Source organism: Calonectris borealis, chromosome 7 (genome assembly GCF_964195595.1).
Source record: "Calonectris borealis chromosome 7, bCalBor7.hap1.2, whole genome shotgun sequence".
In the NCBI taxonomy this organism is placed as follows: domain Eukaryota; kingdom Metazoa; phylum Chordata; class Aves; order Procellariiformes; family Procellariidae; genus Calonectris; species Calonectris borealis.
Window position 1 is genome coordinate 7,278,905 of NC_134318.1, and position 18,998 is coordinate 7,297,902.

Below are 18,998 nucleotides of genomic sequence, written 5' to 3' on the forward strand. Positions count from 1 at the left end.
ATTCCTGAGCAGAATACTGAACACGGATGAAGAATGAACAGGATGTATGGTTTATAATTAAAGAAAACACTGAAAAAGCAGTTACAACTCACTCAATGATTCTTGAGATGTAATTACATATAAAGACATCAAAGAACAGAAGTGTAGAGCATCTAAAGGCCAACAACAGAATTTCTTCTCTGCTTCCACTTAAATATCAAAAAATTAATGTGTAAAGTAAAATGACAGTATATATACCTAGCAGATACATAAAAGAGAAACATAAAACATTGAGAAAGATGTTATTTTACTTCAAGACTGAAGTTCAAACTCCTATTCTGCTTTTGACATACTCAGCGGCTCTCATAACAGAGAGCACTGAAGCAGACAGTTCTTGACACAGCTTTCCCAGTTAATACAGAAACCTACACTTAACATTCACTTGCTCATACTTTAAGATATGCAAACCCAAGAATACACAAACAGACCTGCACTGTTAAACTGAAGTTTCTAACGCTGATGGCCAATAACCAGAAACACTGAACGCTTCGCCCGATTTTGATCTAGGTACATTCACACACAGACGATGCTCTTCTGTCTGCAACACCAATATTTGAGAAAACGATGACTTCTAAGTTCAAACACAGTCATGGCTTCGGAATGCCACAAGATTTCAGTTTAGCTGTGGGACCTGCCCTCACGCCAAGCCCCTTTATCCTGACTGCGCCGAAATAGGGAGTGGAGGAACTAGGCCAACAGATTTTTCCTCCGCACAGAGCATGCCTTGGTAAAAACCTCACTGTCGTTCGTATTACCTCACCGGCAGCTTGTATCCCGCTTTCACCTTCGCGGGCACGAGCTGCTACGGCGGTCGGACAAGCCGCAAGGAAAGCCCCCTGCTCTCAGGAGAGAAAACCCCAGCAAACAACCCTTAGGGACCGGCGGGCCCCGCGGGGGACGCAGACGACGCCCGCCTACAGGAGCCCGCCAATTCGCCTCAGCCCTCAGGAGGGCCCAGCCCCGCAGGTGGGGGCAGAGGGGCAGCACGCCTCCGGTCCCGGCGGGAAGACGGCGGGCAAGGCCCGCGCCGCCCCCTCCCGCCGCCGCCTCACGGTCCCTGCCCGACGGCCGCCGCCGCCTCACGGCCGCCCGCACTCACCCTTGTCGAGGGGCCGCGTGAGCTCGGCGCCCACGTCTTCCCCGGCCGCATCGCCGACGGGCTTCAGCGGCACGGGCACGAAGAGAGAGGTGTCGGGAGCCCGGGAGCTGCCGTCCCCGCCGACTGAGGAGGAAGAGGAGGAGGCGGCGGCGGCGGCGAGGCGCAGGCGGGCGGCGGCGGCCTCCCCATGGCGGAGGACGAGCCCCGCGCGCGCCGGGAGCCGCAGCAGCGGCCACGCGCACCGCCTCATCGGCAGCCAAGGGCAGCGGCGGCGGCGCGAGGCTCTCGCGTCATCGCGCGGCGACCGACCGACGGCCCTCGGCCGCGCATGCGCAGCACCGCCCCCCTGCCGGAAGCGGCCGCGGCGCCAGAGGGCAGGAACGGCGTCAGAGGCCGCGCCATGGCCGCCCGGTGAGCGAAGGGCGGAGCCGATCAACAAAGACGACCCAGATGTTAGTGAGAATACAGCTATTTTAATAATTCAAATAGCAGCTCAGTACGCTTCCCGTTTATTATACATGGTTGCACAATCTGAGGCTGGTTAAATACAATCAAGTTTTCAAAATCTCTTGGAATCATTTCCAGATTACAACATGCAAGTGACCATGAAAATATTTGGCTTTTTACTTTATTCTTTAAATTTCTGAACAGGCACTTACATGAGGGAGTTAAATTTGCTCTCATTCAAAGATATCCGCGTTGGACGTATCCTAGCATAAAGTACACAGAGTCTTTGTCTGCTTTATCAAAGTGCCACAGTAATAAAACAGTTCTTACAGAAATGTAATTGGATTATTTACTTACTCATAAAGTAAGGTTACCAATGACACTTGCACCGGAGTTGAGAAGTCTTGGTTTAAAGGCCAAGTGAACTACAAGCGCAAGTAGCCTTCCGCACAGCGGGCTGCGCTGGATGCCCAAGCCCCGCATCCGGTCACAGACCACGTGCTCAGCTGTGAACAGATGGAGGCTAACTCCTTTGAGCCGTTTCTTCAAACACTAAATGCATACGAGATGATTAAGACAAACAATCTGCTGTGCCAGACAAGCTTCTAACAGTTTTAAGGCTTGCCTGGCTCCAAAATACCTTTCCAGAAGACCACAAAAAGCTTGTTTGCCCTCATAAGGGGCCCAGATGGGCTAGGAGGAGGATGTCCCTTGAGGGCGCTTTGCCTCTCCTCTCAGGACAGCCAGGAGACAGACTGTGAAGACAGTGGAAGCATGAAGCCAGGAGGAACCACATAGTTTCGTGTATTTGCGAAATAATCAATGTTATCAGCATCCATTTCATCAATAAGAGATAATTACGTTCAAATACTTTACCCGCTGACCACCTGAAGGTGAAATCATGACAACATCTCTACAGTCACTAGTTACTGGGCAACGAACCCCCGGAAGTCAGGAGTGACTCGCACGCAAGGCTTGGAGAAGTGTGGCAGAGAGAACTGGGGGAGGGAGGGCAGGGAGGCTTCCTAACATTCTTTGCTACTGGCAGACTCAAAGCTTCTTAGAAACCTTGGTAAGGTGTCTGAAGGCTCCACAGTTATCATAGTCACAGTGCATATACATGCAGTTTCAGTTAAACCCTGTCTAACGTAGTAATTAGAAGTCTTAGGACAAATTCACCGCAAAACTCGATTTTTAGTGTGATTTAGTCATTGTGTCTTATTGTAGTTTCAAAACAAAACAAATGCAAATAAGCAACATTGAAAAGAAACATGCAATAAACAACATGAGAGAAGGGAAATGCTTTAGTCTAAACTGTATAGGTGATCAGCAAAAATCAAATATACCAGCCTATCATGCATGGAAATAACTAGATTTAAGCTTATGCATATCCAAGTGCATATAACATTATCAAATAAAAGTAAATGTGCAGTATAAAATAGTAGCTTAAGAAAGTTCCAGTGTTTGAGAAAGCACTTTATTTTAAATGTATATACATACTTGAATGTTTAACTGAAGAACGCTTTAGTAGTATGGTAAATGCAGCACTGCAAGATGAAGGAAGACAGTTGTAATGGGAATTTTGGCCTTCTTTTCCCACAGGCTGCTGCCATCTTTAACCTGCTGAAGCATCGCAAAGTTTTTCACCTTATACCAGTTCACATTTCGGGTTGCTCAGCAGACGCTTGTGATTCTGGAGATTCAAAACGCTGGTGAAAGTTTGTTCGTAGTTTCCTCAGCTTCTCAGGGGCTTTTCTCCATAAAATTATTTCCTATTTGAGGAAGCAAACACTTTTGAAACCACCATTTACCATTAAGCCAGCAGAATCGAGTATCTTAAGTTCTTTATAGGCAAAGACTTTGGGGGACTGGGGGGGCACAAAACACACCACACAAAACTCTGCATCCCCATCACTTACAGAACAGTGCAGTACATAGGAAAGTAACAAAAAGATGACACAATATATTTAGTTACTGCCTGAACACTTACCTTTATCTGTCTTGAGCAGTCACCTCTTCCTTAACAATCCTACTCCCAACTTTGATAGTATTAAAGGATCCAAGAAGTTTTTGTTTCTCCTCTTCTCAAAATCCAAAGCCCATCATAGCCACTATATGCTCCAGTTATCTTTTGTTTTCCATGTTTAATTACACTGCCTTGTCTATTCTTTAAAACGAAGATTCTGATCTAATCCACATAGCTTCATTCCAGTGACCCTTTTCGCTATTCCTTTCCTCAGCATGACCTCAACTGGGGTTACGTTTTCAGTCAAATGTCTCAGCCCTTGTTACAATTTTGAACCTGGGCTAATGCTGGGAGGGGAAATCCCTCTGCAGCAGGTTAAGAAAGCAAGCAAACAAATGCACCTGTAGCTCATTTTACCCACAAAGTGTTTTATCCGGATATTCACAGTGCAAGGTTGTTCTACGGCACTGAGCATCCTATCCTTGCTGAACAGTATCCATCATCCCCCCAGTTCCTTTCTGCAAGCTAACATTTTCTATACAGCTTCCAATACGCTTGCCAGCAGAAACGCTTATGCCATACATGAAGCACACGTGGCTTCTAATGTACTGAACGTTCAAAGCAGTATGTACAACAGCCCAGATAATTCTGCAACAAGATTCCTATAGACCGTACCTGCTGTTTGAAGTATCGTCTGTCTTCTTCATCCACAAGCACTAGATTTAAGAAGTACCTCACTGAAAATTTTTTGTTCACATCCCTCATTGTTGGAGTTGGGTCATAGCCTGCTAAGAATAGTCTTATAGGAATTGATTCACCTTAAAAAAAAAAGTTTCAATTAGTTTCTTAAAACTGGATGTCATTAATGTAGTTTCAGAAAACATACAAAATAAAGGCAGTTTCACAAGCACTGTGTGTGCCCCTTCCTTGGTTAAAGAAAAAAAAACACACCAAAAGCCATCACAAACATAACACTGAGCAGAGGCAAGCGTGAAATCCAAAGTGGGAACACTTTCTCAGTGGAAGCATGGTAGCCAGGCAAGACAAAAGGATCAGTATCTTGAACTCTCTAGAGCGGGTCTACACCATGGAGTCAGGTTTGAACCAAAGTGATAAAAGGATCAGTCGTAGAATTTCCAAAGGTAAATAAGGGTAAGAATTACTAGGATCCCAAGTGAAATGCCCTAGGTCAATAATAATGTCTGCTTTGAATAGGAAAATCCGCTACCATTTCAGCAACCTAAGGAGAAGTGTGGTTTCTCCAAGAAAAATGTATACAAGTCATTTCTTTTCCTCCAGACTTTTTTTTAAATATAGTTGTAACTCAAAATGCTTACCCTTTAAAACAAGCACAGTTATTTACCTTTAACTGGTGCACCATCCATTATTTCATACTTTGCAATGGTTTCAGTCTCTGTTGTGGTGCTGGGTCCTGGTGAAACAAGTTTTCACTGTGAGAACACACGCTTCAGTTTTAAACATTTACAAAGCTTTATCACAGCAATTTCTACTCTGCAGCATTTAAATTGCACAACACTGCATTTCTTGCCTTTGTCTTGCATATAAGTTACACAGAGCTAAAGCAAGCAAAACTCTCTCTCAGGCAGAGCATCTATTTCTTACTCTCTCCTCCCCACGCTGATGCAGAAAAGGCAGCAGCCAGTGCTTCAAAGGAACCCTGGGTATGCAGGCTTTAAATAAGGGACAAGCATGCAGGGTAGGACTTGTGGAACAGTTTGGTCGGCAGTGCTAGCGACTGATACTGCCAGGCCATGATCGGACTAGAAGCCTGAAGGGCTATCACCCAGCACAAGAGCCACCTTTCTTCAGAGCCTAGGATGAAGAAACAAGAGTACCTAATTTAGCCACAAAAGCCAAAAATAAAAGTAGAGCTTTCTGCCCTTCCTCTGTTGCTACGGAGGCTTCCTCATTCTCCACACAAGCAGCTCACTAGCCACTGGGGAATGAAGTCATGAGCCACAGCCTCTCACTGCCTTCCTAGTTCCAGGGTGTACAAGCCTGATCTGCAACAATCAAGCTATTTCTGCTTCAAAGCCTTTTGATATTTCCATCATACTCGTTTTAGGCTGACTGAAAGTGACATTTCTAGAACATGAGAGATTCATTCTAATCTTTACCAAGCCCACTTCACCAGCTAATCTCTGCAGAGGCAAGGGGGTCATCAGGATGCATTTTACACCTTTTCTTTTGTTCATTATCTATCAAGGCTGATTAAGCTGCTGCACATTCATGCCCAAGTTCCATTTACAATGGTTCACGTTTGTGAAGCTAGCCCAACAGTCACAATCCCAGAACAATGCTACAGACTGACAATGTTGACTACTAAGTATGACTATCAAAGCACAAAATGCAAATGGTAGTCAAACCATTGAGAAAACCGGTGAGAAAGAAGCACATGGAGCATCGGTTTAGCCAAAGCTGCAACTATTGACTTCACTCTCCAGATTTGCATAAGGCTCAACCAGCGTACAAGTCGCCATTTCTTTTGGACTTTGTTTCTCTTACCAATTCCAGTAATCTCCTTTTTGATCAGCTGCAACTCCATGTGCTGAATTTTTATTCTCACTAAGAGGAAGTAAATTTTTCCAACAATCACATCCTTTAAGTGATACCTTTAAAAGAACAGAATGCGGGTTTTCATTAAGGAATAAACACAACTTTTACACCTTCTTGAATATAAGTTATACAGGTAGTTACCTTATCTGCCTGTTAATTACTTAGAGCTTACTTCCCCACTCAGCTAAGCATCTCAGCCAGACCAGTGCAATTAGCACCTTTTCATCATTGCAGTATTAGTAAAGAAAGTACTATAGTTATATTGAAAAAGCATAAATGCAGAAATCAAGTCTTAAATATTTGCTAGTGACCTTCCTATTAGTACTGAAGGCAGAACAGACAAGTATTCCTCAAAAAAGGCTGTTGTGTAATCAGTAAGCAAACAGCTCAACACAATAATCATCGAAAATGTTGCTTTACATTTTAAGTCCCCACATACCAGGTTGTTCATCAAATATTACATACTCTACCTTTTTATCCCAAGATATCTACTTGAATGTGTTTTGTTCTAAGTGACACTTACTTTGACTTATTGTATTCAAACTCTATATGAAGACAGTCTTCAATGCCTACTTCCATTTTAATGGAGTTGTTTACATCTGGGTACGTAGCAAGCTGGTGAACAATCAGATCATATTCTTTCACCAAGTCTGAGAGCCGTCTCACTATTGTCACTTTTAGAAAATACCTAGGAAGAAAGCCACCACATTAGCCATAATTATTCAGAATTGCAAAAATAAAAGCCCTTATGTTCTGAAGTACAGGTATTCTTTGAAAGTTAAGAGTAGGTTCTCTTAAGACTAAGCAGAAAAGAATAAGACACCAAAATACATGAGAAAACACTTATAGGTAGAAATGTGGTGGTGTTTTCTTTGGTTGTGGGGTTTTGTTTTGTTTTTAAAAGGAGACACATGGAGACACATGGACTGTCTTCACTTGATTGAACTGAAAGAATTTTATCTACACAAACAACACTGAGCAATTCCAAATAACATAGAAAAGGCTACATCATAACACGATCTCAACAACTTCAATCAAGGCACACTAGCTACTGGCTGTTACATGTCTGATTTGAAATCCAAAAGGGGGAAGTGGGGGGAGGGGGCAGCATAATTGCTAAATTATTAATTTGCTGCAGGGAAGGAAGGGAGAGAAGGCTTAACAGTTACAAACCTCAGTCTGACATTGGCACCAATGTAGGATTCATATGGCTTTTCAACCTGCATGAATTCGAAGTCATAGCTTCTATTTTGGGTCAGTTCTCCAGGTAAGGCCAGTTCTTTCACTAAGTTCACAAATTCATGAGTATTGCTTTTGTCATTGAAGAGTTCTGAAGTTGAGGAAGTTAAAGGAAAACATGTTTCAGTGTTTATTTTTAGCAAATAAAACTGTCTCTAATTTGGCAGAAGCAGGTGGGAGAGGACAACAGAAGCCATTAACTTGATTTAAGTTACATGTACTTGACCAAATGTTTTATCCAGTTTTTCAAAGTTATCTTCAGTTTCAGCAACCTACCATAAGCATTCCTAAAGAGCTAACTGCCATGAACAGAACACATATTTGAAGCTTCACGAGCATGGCATCTTTTTTTAAAGACAGTTTAGCTAGCTTTAATAAGTACTTCTTGCCTTGCATTCTCTGTAATTAGCATTGCCTGGTTTTGGCTTCCAGCATTTATTGCTGAAGGGATAAAATTTAAGCAGCATCAAGACTGGCTCATTTAGGACAGGCCAGTGATCCCAACTGGTCTCCCAGAGATTAACAACACCTATCAAATAGGTTTATTATTACTACTAGTCTACAATCAAATGGCTTGTTATGACCACTGGTCTAAGTCAGTCATTTAGAAACAAGTTCTTAATATATATGCACAGACACACCAGTTTCTTAGCAACGGCATCTCCTGTCCCCAGACCAGTGTCCCTAGACCTATGTCATGCAATTCTCACCGAGATACAAACTTAGAAAATTAGAAAAAATTAACATTACCAAAAAAAAATCCAAACACCTTAGTATATAAAAACAAGCTTCTCTACAATTCACAACTGAAAATATCAGCTAAGAACATTAGTGGTAGTTGGTTTTACAGAGACTGAAGCATTTCAGAAAAGAAAAAATGAACTAAACACACCAACTCCACAGTTTATTATTGCCAATTTGGTAGAAACTGACACTAACTAGTAACTGCTTATTTTCTAATATGACTACAAATTATCTAAGGTGTACTTTGTTTGCTATGACAAGCATTTATGTAATACAAAGTTTATTTACTGTTGCATATCCAATACTTTTTGTGCCAGTCAGAAAAGTTGCACTCCAAGAGTTGGTTTAAAATATGTCTTTGACGTGCAGTTGGAGCTAGTCTCCAAGTAGTGCAGAGACAGATCACACTACTGGGATGCTTTTTGTATTACTATATTAAAACTTGAAAGGATGCAAGAAAACATGGACAAGTACAAAAGCAGTAGCTTAAACCCCTTCTGCATAACTCTGAGGATTTCTAAATGGTAGCACAATGGGAAGTCCCAGAAACACACAAAATTCAAGAAACACTACATCAAATTAAAGTCATTCTGAGAATAAAATTTATGCAGAGTAGATGAAGAACAGCCTGTACAGCTATTAGAGGACAACAGACTAAATGAAGCTGACATATGAGAGCTCTGTTTTTTCCCCTTCCTCTAAATGCCTCATTCCCATCACACTGCTGCTTTCTTCTGAAAGTTTGTTTTTACAGCCCCACCGATCAAAGCCTCAAAGCATAAAGCAGCAGGTGTCAGAACTCAGTCCTACCTGCTACGTAACAGGTCAGACATAGGGTACTGGAGCCTACTGACTGATCGGAAATAGAGAATTTGTGAAATTCCAATCAAAGTCGATTGTATTTGGCTGAAACGTGAAGAGTTACTTCCAACAGGGACAATAATGCAAACAGCCCTCTAACAGAAGGAAGGAATCAGCCTAAGGGTGCAGAAGTTACCTCGAGTGGTAAGAAGTTAGACGTGATCGAGATTCTTTATAGTTCAAATCTAACCAGACTCAGATAGAGTTATAAGAAAATTACATTTTTAACATCAATACCACATTATCTTGCTAAAAAGCACAGAGATCCTCTGAAGCTTCAATACTATTTTATGTTAACAGTATGAAAATGTGTTTTAGAAAACCAACCACCGAAGAATTATTTTAGAAGTGTTTTCCTATAGAATGCCCCATCATTTCTTTTTTACGCCGATTCTCTTTCAGAGCAAGAATTAAAGACAAGAATTAGAAGTCTGGAACAGTAGTTACACCTGATATTTTGGCTTGGAACCTTAAACACAGGCAAAACAAGGCATAAGCAGAAAAAAAATAATCAAGTGCTCTGATTTTGCTTTTTACATCAGGGTCATTCATCACTTATAGTGAGAGGGAAGACTGTGTTTAAGTTAAAAATGAATAGTCTGAAATATATGAAGCAGAAATCACATATACCACACTCACAAGTTTAGTGTTTAGAAATCTCAAGTGGTTCTTAATCAAACTCTTAACCAGTCTGAGACAGACGGAATACTCACCATCCCAGTTCTCCCTCACATGTACGTATCTTCCCTCCCAAACATTTTCTGACTAGCACAAATTTGTCCATCACTTGCATTAAAATGAGTAGGATACAACCGCCTTTTGGCACTTGTCATCCACTAACCCGATCAGGTTGCAATGTTTGAGCCAAACTGCTGACAGTCACAAGTGCAAAGTTCCATAAACCACACGCACCTAACATCCCTTTTATAGCTTCAAAACTCACCAATTTGTCCTACAAATTCAATTCTAATCCCTTGGTGCTCTAGTCTCTTCCCAAGCTGCCTAAAGGAGATGTTCACCTACCAAGGCAAAAAAAAAAACACCAGTTAAAACTTTTCAACACTTTCACTCTAATACACGATCTTAGTAAAAAAGAAAGTACATTACTACATGCCTGTCAAAACTGAGACCTCTTCTTAACAGCACTAAGCTTGAAGGCAAGCAAACCAAACAGTTGATTAATAAATTAAGCATTATCCAGCTGCCACTAAAGCATTTCAGAAAAATCTAATCATCCACGAGACTGAATTTAATAAGCAAGCTTGAAACTTTCGAGTCCCAAAATTAAGAATCTAAGCTAGAGCTTCAGTAGAGTTCGCCTAAGCCAGTCGTGACCCCCTTGCCATCTTTGAAGGTAGAGAGCCTCAAAGCATCTTCTGACAGTCATATCTGGAAGCCCAAAAAACAGCTGCCATGAGATGCATTCCTTTCAAGTCAAGTGAACTTAAGTCCCTTCCTCAGCAGATAGCTAAGTATTGGTGTTAGAGAAGTCAATGAAAAATAACAGATAATGAAACCTACTATCAAGATCTGCATTTGTGAATTTGATTTTCACTATCTGACCTTGCCTCGCAAGAAAAGATTCCATAAGGTTACTTTCTATGGAAACACGTAAATATCAAGCATATATAACATTTCCTTATGAGGTAGCGATGACCACAGAAATTCCTGTACCTTAAAATCCAGTACATCGCTGATATCCGAGTAGGACATAAACCACTTGAATCATCTACCTTTGTGGTGAAAAGGAGGAGAGAGGTAGGGTGAAGTTGTCCAATAAATTACTGGTCTTCCAAACCTCCTCATCCCACTGTGCTTGTGTTTGCTAAAACTCATCAGGCACCTCTCAGGCATTGCTGATACAAGCCAGAAGTGCTCAGCCCAGTGAACATACGAATGCTAGTTCCCTCAGTTTCCTGAGTTTGAGGCCCATCTTGTCAGAGTTTCACATCCATGAAAGGACCTTTCTAGAGAACCAAGATCTTAGCATGGAAAGGTATCTTAAGAGCAGGAAGATACCCAGTGACAATAGGTCAGTCAAGATTAGTAAGTATTTAGAAGTCAATCTCAGAACCCAATACCTGGCTCAGGTTTCTTGGAAGAAAAGCAAATCATAACAGAAATATTCAGAGAATGAGAATGGCTCCAGTAAAACCAGAGTGATGGCAAGGAGCTCCTAGGTGCAATACTAAAAGTAGAGGAATCCCTCTGGCAATCTCAACTTCATTTTTTTTCCAACAAGAAAAACTCGTGTTGACTCAGCAGCCAGCTGAACTTAATATGTTGCTCCTCTGATGCAATTCCAGAAACCACTTCAGGGCACGAAACGTTAAGGCTTAACTTCAGGATATGCAAAGCAGGTTGGCTGCACCAGCCAAAAATTACTGTTACATGTGTCAGGTTGTGGATTTTGGAGTTCAAGGGGAAGGGGAAGCAGGGGGATCCAGTCTGGAATAGTTTTCTTGTCAGAAGCAACGATAGGATTGCACACTGTTGCACAAAAAGCTTACTCATAAATACAAATAAACAGCTATTGTTCAAAACATTCAGTTTCATCAGCTGCCTGAATGACTATGGTGAAAAAGATCACATATAGGAAAACACTGTTTCCTCTTTCAATAACAACAAAAGCTGAAATTGCAGCTCTTGCTTATATCAGTTTTTCATTTAACTTCCTATATGCATCTGCATGCCAGAATCAGTACAGTAATAGTCACTTTAAAAAAAAAAGTTTACCTTTCCCGAAACAGATTCTCCATCATAGAAGAGAAAATGCTTTTCTACTTTACCATCTTCTGTTTTGATTTCTGCTGGTTTTCGTGTTTCAGCATCATTAAGAATAACATCAATCTCACAAACAGGACCAAAAAAGCCTCCAAGAAAACTCTGGAATAACAAGAATCAGATAAGTTACTACACAGCGGACACTCCATTTTAAATATGGTATTTACCTGCAGCTATACATTGGGGAAAAAGATTTGTGCTCCCATGAAGTTACAAAGCTCTTATGTATTAGAGACCCAAGAAATAGCGATGACAAAAGATAGTTGTTCATCTAGCAAATAATTGAGATCAGGTCAGTAACAAGCAGCGACAGCTCTTACAAAATATGTTTATAAAAAAGTACATAGCGTAATCATCATTATTACTACTACACTAAAATACTAACAAATATTTAAAACGTTACTGTTGCAAACACAACTCTGGTTTCTGTCACTGCAAAGTTTCCAATCACCGATTTCATTTTAAAAAAATTAATTATTTTTAAACCACGCTTCAAAAAAAAAAAAAGTCTTTTTAACAAATTTATTCCATCTGGCTTAGGATTTCAGATACTATGCCAAAAACTACATATTGCTTTAGACCCACTATAACTTACTGCATAAACGGCAGTAACAAGGATGATCAGAAGTAGGAGGAAAAACAGAGCAAAGTAGGGTGAAAAGAAACCACAGGGGATATAATACAAGGCCTAAAGCATCCCCCGGGTTGGTGAAGGGGAATAAGGACTTCTATTTGCTGCCTCTTCCTACTCCCCATAGTTCTCTTAGCAAATCAAGAGAGCACTAGCAGGTTCAAGGGGCAGTGGTTCTTCATACAATCTACGCTAGCTACACAACTCTGCCATTGATAGAGTGGATGTTACAAGTTTACCCGTAATACTGCTCCAGGCACCAATCCATTATGAGCATTAAATGTTTGTCCTCACCTTACAACAGCATTCCCTAGGCATGAACTTTTGACCAGCACCAAACACAAGAAACTAGGAGAGACCATCCTTTGACCTTGCACAAACATTCCTTACAAGAAGCTGCAAAACCCATTAGCGGCTCTATGGGAAACTCAACAAGATTAGTACAAAAGCCCACATTTTCTCCTAAGAATTAGGCACTAATCTGCTTTGATGTACTAAAGCAGACAACACTTCACTAATTCAGCGTGATTTGGGGTTTTTTTGGAGAAATTACACTATGTTCTCAAAGGAGAGCATCCGCTTCAACTAGATGAATTTGGTATACATGAAACAGTCATTCTCACTTCACCAATTTAATCTCAAAAATCGAGTAAGAACACATTTCAAGAGGTTCTGGGGACCGGAAGTTTGAGATGTAGCATTAATAACAAAAAGCCTAGAAGAAAGTTTGATCTGAATGCTGCTGCCTAGCAGTAGGAACATTGAGTGACTTTTTGCTTACCCCTACAAGTCAAGCAAAGACATGGTGCAATTTTGAGCTATAAAACAGCAATTCACACAAGACTAAACTGACTTCGTATTTGTTCAGATAGCAAGTGGCCCTAGTTCAATCTACAAAAATGTATTTAACTGACTGAAACCTAGTTATACCTACTTCACATTCCCACAGGAAAGCAGAAGCAGATGACCAACAAGGTGGTCAAACTAAGACCAAATTGTCCTCCAAGACTCTGCCAAGCACATATTCGCATTAATTGCTGAAACAAGAAATAAAACTTTTTTTTTTTAATGACTACAGACTAGAACCATTCTTGATTTTTGGCTCCTGGGAAAGGGGGAGAGAGAGAGAAGAAAGTTTCAACAAGAATTCCAAATCTTTAGACTATTTTAAAATGTTGCACAGATTACTTTTGGGCATGCCCATATTTTTTTCCTCAGAAATTCTGCATTCGTTCTCCAGATTAGCCTTATACTTTTTTCCTCCCAAGCAAACAAGGAAGCACATTGCCTTTAAGTAACATTATACAAGATGGTCTCACAGTGCCTTCCAAACTATGAAGCTGTACCATCGTTCAAAGCAGTCAGCCAGAACTAACATTGGTAACACATCACTTCTCAAGACACTGCGTATGAGTATTTCAACTGTACCCCTTAGAGATTAGCCATGATCTCATCCAGAGAGGACAAGGGCATATGGAATAATCAACAGCTGGTATCTCCTCCAGTTGCTATCGAAGACACTGCTGCAGGGAAACTATGCAAAACAAGAAGTATTTTAAAAAGCCATCATATGGCTTACCATGTTACAGCTTAAGAAAATGAAGACAGAGAACTAAGGTTTTCAGAAGCTGGCCAAACGCTAGGCTATGTTCTTGATTTCATGGACGCTGAAGATTTTGCTACATCAGGACTGAAATCAATCTGCATTCAGTCCTTATGTGTTCTACTGTACAAAAGGAACTATAGGACTCCCAGTTGCTTATAAACGGTGCAGAAATCCCAGCCTCAGCTTCACATGGAGCCCCGAAAAGCTTTCGCATGTCCAACAGAGATAGAGACACATTAAGGAATCAACATACTTCAGAAACCCAAAGTGCATTAATCTAGTTGATTCTTTAAAAAATTTTTTTTTTCAATCTATACATCACAGCACACCAAGCACTTTGCCCAGGCCAAACCTGCCAAGCACGACGTGCTGCTATTTCACCAGCCCTGAAGGATTACTACCAACCACTGTCATTTTAAGTGCTGCCTTACAGGACTGCTGAAAGATTTCCTGATGTTTGCAGGACTAACACATGCACTTTTCCCAAAGCCTCCCCGACAGCAGCTGTGTAGGAAAAATGGAAGCCGAGTTTCACGGTTAAACCTCGTATCGGCGAGGGCATGCGGGTACGGAGGAGCAGCAGGGGAACATCCCAAGCCTTCATCCATAAATGACATCAAAAACACCCCAAACCTTTGTTTTTCGCCATCTCGGCCCCTGCTGTTTTGTCCGCTCTTCCCCGAGCCCGCCCCGCACAGCAGCGGCTCCCGCGGGGAGGCCGCCGCCTCCCTTCCCGGGGCCACCCCGCCCGGCGCGGGGCGGGAGCGGGCGCCGCCAGGCCCGGCCGCAGCTCGGGGCGAGGCGGGCGGCTGGGAGCAGCGCGGCCGCGTGACGCAGCCCGGGGAGGGGGCGGCCAGGCCGGCGGCGAGGAGAAGGGGGATCACCGGACGCTCCGCGGCCGGGCCGGGGGCGAGGGGAGAGACAACCGGCGGCACCGGAGGGCAAACCGCGCCCGGCGGGACGGCTCTCCTCACGCACAGCCCGGAGCCACAGGTGGGGAGGGAGGGAGAGAGGCACCGCCCGGCCCGGCCCAGGCCAGGCCGCCGCCGCCTCAGGCGGCGGGCGCGCGCGGAGCGGCGGTTGGCGGGTAACAGCCCGCCTAACGGCGCGGTAACGGCCGCCCCGCCCGCACTCACCATCGTGCGTGCCCCTCCGCCGCCGACTCCCGCCCCGCGCGCCACCAGCACCAGCCGCCCCGGCCCGCGCCCCTGTCATGTGACCTTACAGCCCGCCACGCCACGCCCCCCGCCGCACCACGCCCCCCCTCGCCGCACGTGACCGCCCCCTTCCCCCCTCCCCTCCGCCTTCCCGTCCGCCGCCGCCGACCGCTCCGTGCCCGCCGAGGGCCGGCCCGGGGGCGGGAGGGGTCGGGGTGGTGGTGGCGCATGCGCGCCGCGGCGGGAGGGCGCCGCCTAGCGGCCGGGAGGCGGCAGCGCAAGGGGTCTCCCTGACAGGAAATAACGGTTGTGGTCCCAAAACGTTTGGGAAGATTTTGTGCTTTTTAGGGAAACACGAGCAAGGAGGCGCGAGGCAGCCGCTCGGGCGGGTTTTACGTGATTAGCTGCGCTTGGTAAAAGTGCAGGCGACTCCCACCACACGAAGGTTTTTAATTTATTACCCCTGGAGCACAATAACATCCACCAGATCAGGCAGGGCCCCCAAAGCCTGTTTTCCCCTGATGGGGATGGCTGCCCCACCCGCAAAAAGCAAAGAGCGAGTTCAGACCGCACAAAGATTTTTTGTAGTGAGCAAAAGCAATAAAGATCTTAAGGCAAAGTTTTTATTGATTCGGAGTTGGTTTAAAACCGCTTCGTGGCCATCGCGACGGGTCAGGCACCGGGGAAGGGGCACGGGAGGCGAGGGAGGCCGCCGCCATCACGAGGAAGCCGACGTCTCCAGCCCTACAGGAGCAAATCCTCCTCCGTTAGCTTGTGCTTCAGCTTGCCGCCTCGCGGGCCCGTTAGGAAGACAGGCAGCTTCACGTCAGAGAAGCCATCGCCGTCGCCGAGCCCTGACCCGGAGGCTGGCTCCGATTCCACCACGGCATCAGACCCGGAGCCAGACTCCTCATCTGAGAGCGGGAATATGTCACCCAGCTCCTGGTATCTCTTCATCCTGAAACGCAGAGTGGCATCTAGTTTATTCAAAATTTATTATTTTGTTTATTATCTCTTAAGTGAACACACCGAAGCCTCATGGGTGAGCCACGCTGTGACGGGACAGTCGAGATGGGAATACCAGACATTTTTCGGTGCTAGCATTAATGACGAATATGCGGCAAATGAACTTACAGGGATGGGTCTGCCATGGCAGGAAGGATCCTGTTGGCTCCGCCGCTGGGCATGTAAAACCAGGGCCCCTTCTCTTCGATGCAGTTAGAGGACCAGGCGTCAGGTCGGCATCGCACTCTCTTGTACCTTGCCTTCTGCATCGGAGCACCTGATCGAATCAGCCGTGCGTTATTCACCGGGACCAGGATGTTATTCACCAAGACCTACTAACTTTATGAGCACCTAATAAAGCTTAAAGGAGCGGAATAAAGTGATTTGTGTGGCCCTGATTGCTCAACTGCCAAAAACTAAATTAACCCTGAGTGTCCTTAACCCTAAGTGACATCCTTGCTATCAGAGACATTGGGTGCATCTCGCACACGGCACCAGGAAGTCCACAGGAATGAGAAATGGAAATCCCACAGGAAACCACTGCCTCACACTGACGTCACAGCAAGGCTCATCCCCAGCTCGGGGCATGGCACGGCCATCTGCGGGCTCGGCCACCTGCAGCTCTCTCCGAAGCTGTTGGAGGTATCTCAAAATCTCCTGGTGACAAGCCACCCCCGCAGAGAGCTGGCTCCTGTGCCCTCCCTTCCTCTGTTGGCTCCAGTGAGGGTCAGAGCCGACTCCGCTTTGGCTTTGCATGCCTCGGCTCAGCCCCTTCGAGTTCAATGGGATGAGTTTTGGTGGGGAGGTCGGAAACTCAAGGCGTGCCAAGAGCCGCCTGCCGCAGGAGCAGATTTGGGGGTTAGGTAGGCTCTCAGAGCACGTCACCGGAGGAGAGACGGTTCAGGCGTCTCCTAGGCACGGCCCAGGGTTACGTAAACCCACGGTTTCGGTTCTGGTGGCCCCCAGGTTCCTGATCGGGGCTGCCACTGAAAAGCGGATCTTCAAAAAATACCAAAAGGTTAAAATAATGATCGCATAGTAAAGATGAAAACAGCGGCATTTCATCCTTCCTCTTGGTCTCATGTAACTAATTTGTTCTGAAGCCTCCTGGCGCATTTTCCCCCTCTTGGCACTTTACCTATTTTTTCTTGGTTTTTTGGGAATATCTTTCTGTAATTACACTTCTCTATTGCCCTATATATTTCCATAACGTACTAGATTACTTTCAGCTACCTCCTACACTCTTTTGTAAGAGAAAAAAGATCTCACAGCTATAATTTCCTGCTGCTTTTACAGCGTATTCCTTTTTCATACTTCTTTTCTTCTCTTAGCATATTATTAAGAAGGTTTTTAGTAATAACAGTGGCCACAAAATAAACAACTGCAGCTGAATAATTTGCAAAAAACAACATACAAAAAGCAGGCCATAATCTCTCAAAGATCAGCCTCTGAGTGGTAGATACATAATGAAAGCCTATCACTATCACAGCCTTGGTTTGGGGACAAATCATACTCTACATGCTTGAAAAGCGCTTCTCCCTCACAAGAAACAAATCCACAGGGTACATGTCATCATGAATCAACATTTCCTTTTAGTTGTTTTAGTGCTGTGTGTTGCAATTTCTCTGTACCGAATAAACCGTTTAATTTCCTCATACTTACAATAGTTTCCTTTCCTGTCCCCCCAAGAAAGTAGACCGTAGTAGTTATGACATGGGAACTGTTACATACTCTGTCTGTAACTACATAACTGAATAACAGCGCGTAACCAGACCACTATGAAAGGGCCGGTTAAAAGAAAATATATTGAAATATACGTATTGAAAACATACCCACACACAGCAACTTATTTTATGAAGTCTTTTTCTCATAGGGGCTGGGAAAGGGACACAGAAATGCTCCACTAGCAAAAAGCACCTTTTCTTACCATTCCCCCTCCAGAAAACAAAATGTTAGCAAAACAGGTTTTCTGAGTAGATCTCATTACCCCTAGAAGAAAGTCAGTTTGAAAAATTCGGAGGCTGCCTACTTGGCCTACACTGCATAGCCCAGAAAGAGGATTACCGAGAGAACAACCGCCCCGTTTTACCTTGCGCTGTGTATCCCACAAAGAGGATTAAACAAATAGCCAGGAAAATCCTCCCGTTACATCTGATAAGGAGCTGCATTTTGGCCGGCATCCCCCTGCTCGCTACCAGCCTTCACCACGGCTTCACACTTCAGAAATACGACGGGGCGAGGAGATCGACTTTTAGAAAAGGTTTCCAAAACCTCAAACCCAACCCATAACCTGCGTCACCGCTTCCTGATTGACGGCAGCGAGACATGTACAGAAAAGTCCAGGGCTCTGGCCTCCCAGCCATCATCACTCCAAAAAAAATAATCCCCACTGCCTTCGTCTCCAGTTTTGCCCAAGGAGAAAAGCAAACCCGGGACCAACCAGCCCGACTGAAGACGCGTGCTGCCGGCAGCTTGTAGTCCAGGCGTGCATCCCGCCCAGCGCCTGCCCGATGCTCAGCAGGCTCCGGGGCGTTTGCCGTTTCATCTGGAGAGAAAAAGCAACACTTTGTGTCCCCTGATTTTCAGCCAACTGCGTTTCGGCATTGGCACCGGCAGCGATTTTCCCTGCCTCCAGCCCCCATCAGTCCATGGTGAGGGTTAGGAGCTGCCTGTTTGCGGTCAGTGCAAGTTTCACCAAATAATCTTTTTCCACAAAAGTAAATTATCTCAAGAATCTCATGCCTTTCTTTTTTGGAAAGCAGGATCTTAGACATTCACGGTATAAGTGAAAAAAATTATAAATTTAGAGAGTAGATCCTGGTAGAAATGTGTCGGCTCCTTTC

The 18,998-nt window shown here is 44.4% G+C and overlaps 3 protein-coding genes across 7 annotated transcripts in view; all 3 read right to left on the reverse strand.

Moving 5' to 3' along the window:
• The window catches only part of SUPV3L1 (Suv3 like RNA helicase), a 19,080-nt gene extending 17,637 nt beyond the window's left edge, over positions 1–1,443 (reverse strand). The window contains exon 1 of the mRNA XM_075154178.1: positions 1,139–1,443. Within this exon, the coding sequence (XP_075010279.1) occupies positions 1,139–1,388 (250 nt within the window). The 5' untranslated portion in view covers positions 1,389–1,443. The remainder of the gene's footprint in view (positions 1–1,138) is intronic.
• The window catches only part of VPS26A (VPS26 retromer complex component A), a 19,268-nt gene extending 4,035 nt beyond the window's left edge, over positions 1–15,233 (reverse strand). The window contains exons 1-10 of one of the 5 annotated variants that reach the window (XR_012674245.1): positions 15,130–15,220; positions 11,709–11,858; positions 9,916–9,991; positions 7,302–7,458; positions 6,652–6,816; positions 6,078–6,184; positions 4,915–4,983; positions 4,227–4,369; positions 3,086–3,357; positions 1,592–2,340 (exon numbers count right to left, since the gene is read on the reverse strand). Coding sequence is in view for 2 of the 5 variants with exons in the window: in XM_075154182.1 (XP_075010283.1) it covers positions 3,244–3,357; positions 4,227–4,369; positions 4,915–4,983; positions 6,078–6,184; positions 6,652–6,816; positions 7,302–7,458; positions 9,916–9,991; positions 11,709–11,858; positions 15,130–15,132 (984 nt within the window). In the remaining 3 variants the exon portion in view is untranslated. Of the gene's footprint in view, positions 1–1,591; positions 3,358–4,226; positions 4,370–4,908; positions 4,984–5,174; positions 5,385–6,077; positions 6,185–6,651; positions 6,817–7,301; positions 7,459–9,915; positions 9,992–11,708; positions 11,859–15,129 lie in introns of those variants that run through there. The other 4 variants (XR_012674244.1, XM_075154182.1, XM_075154183.1 and 1 more) reach the window with 4 other exon arrangements.
• A 526-nt stretch (positions 15,234–15,759) lies between these two features.
• On the reverse strand, positions 15,760–18,400 carry SRGN (serglycin). The gene is made up of 3 exons (XM_075154185.1): positions 18,245–18,400; positions 16,285–16,432; positions 15,760–16,108 (listed from the first exon to the last, which is right to left on the reverse strand). Exons 1-3 carry the CDS (start codon positions 18,333–18,335, stop codon positions 15,895–15,897), a joined length of 453 nt encoding a protein of 150 aa, XP_075010286.1. The 5' UTR covers positions 18,336–18,400; the 3' UTR covers positions 15,760–15,894.
• Between the last annotated feature and the right edge of the window lie 598 nt (positions 18,401–18,998).

Excerpts from the sequence above, each read along its gene's own strand:
- SRGN (XM_075154185.1), bottom strand. The coding sequence starts at position 18,335 with ATGCCGGCCAAAATGCAGCTCCTTATCAGATGTAACGGGAGGATTTTC. Across the intron at positions 16,433-18,244 it reads TGTGGGATACACAGCGCAAG|GTGCTCCGATGCAGAAGGCA; the intron begins GTAAAACGGGGC and ends TGATTCGATCAG. Across the intron at positions 16,109-16,284 it reads GCCATGGCAGACCCATCCCT|GATGAAGAGATACCAGGAGC; the intron begins GTAAGTTCATTT and ends TCTGCGTTTCAG.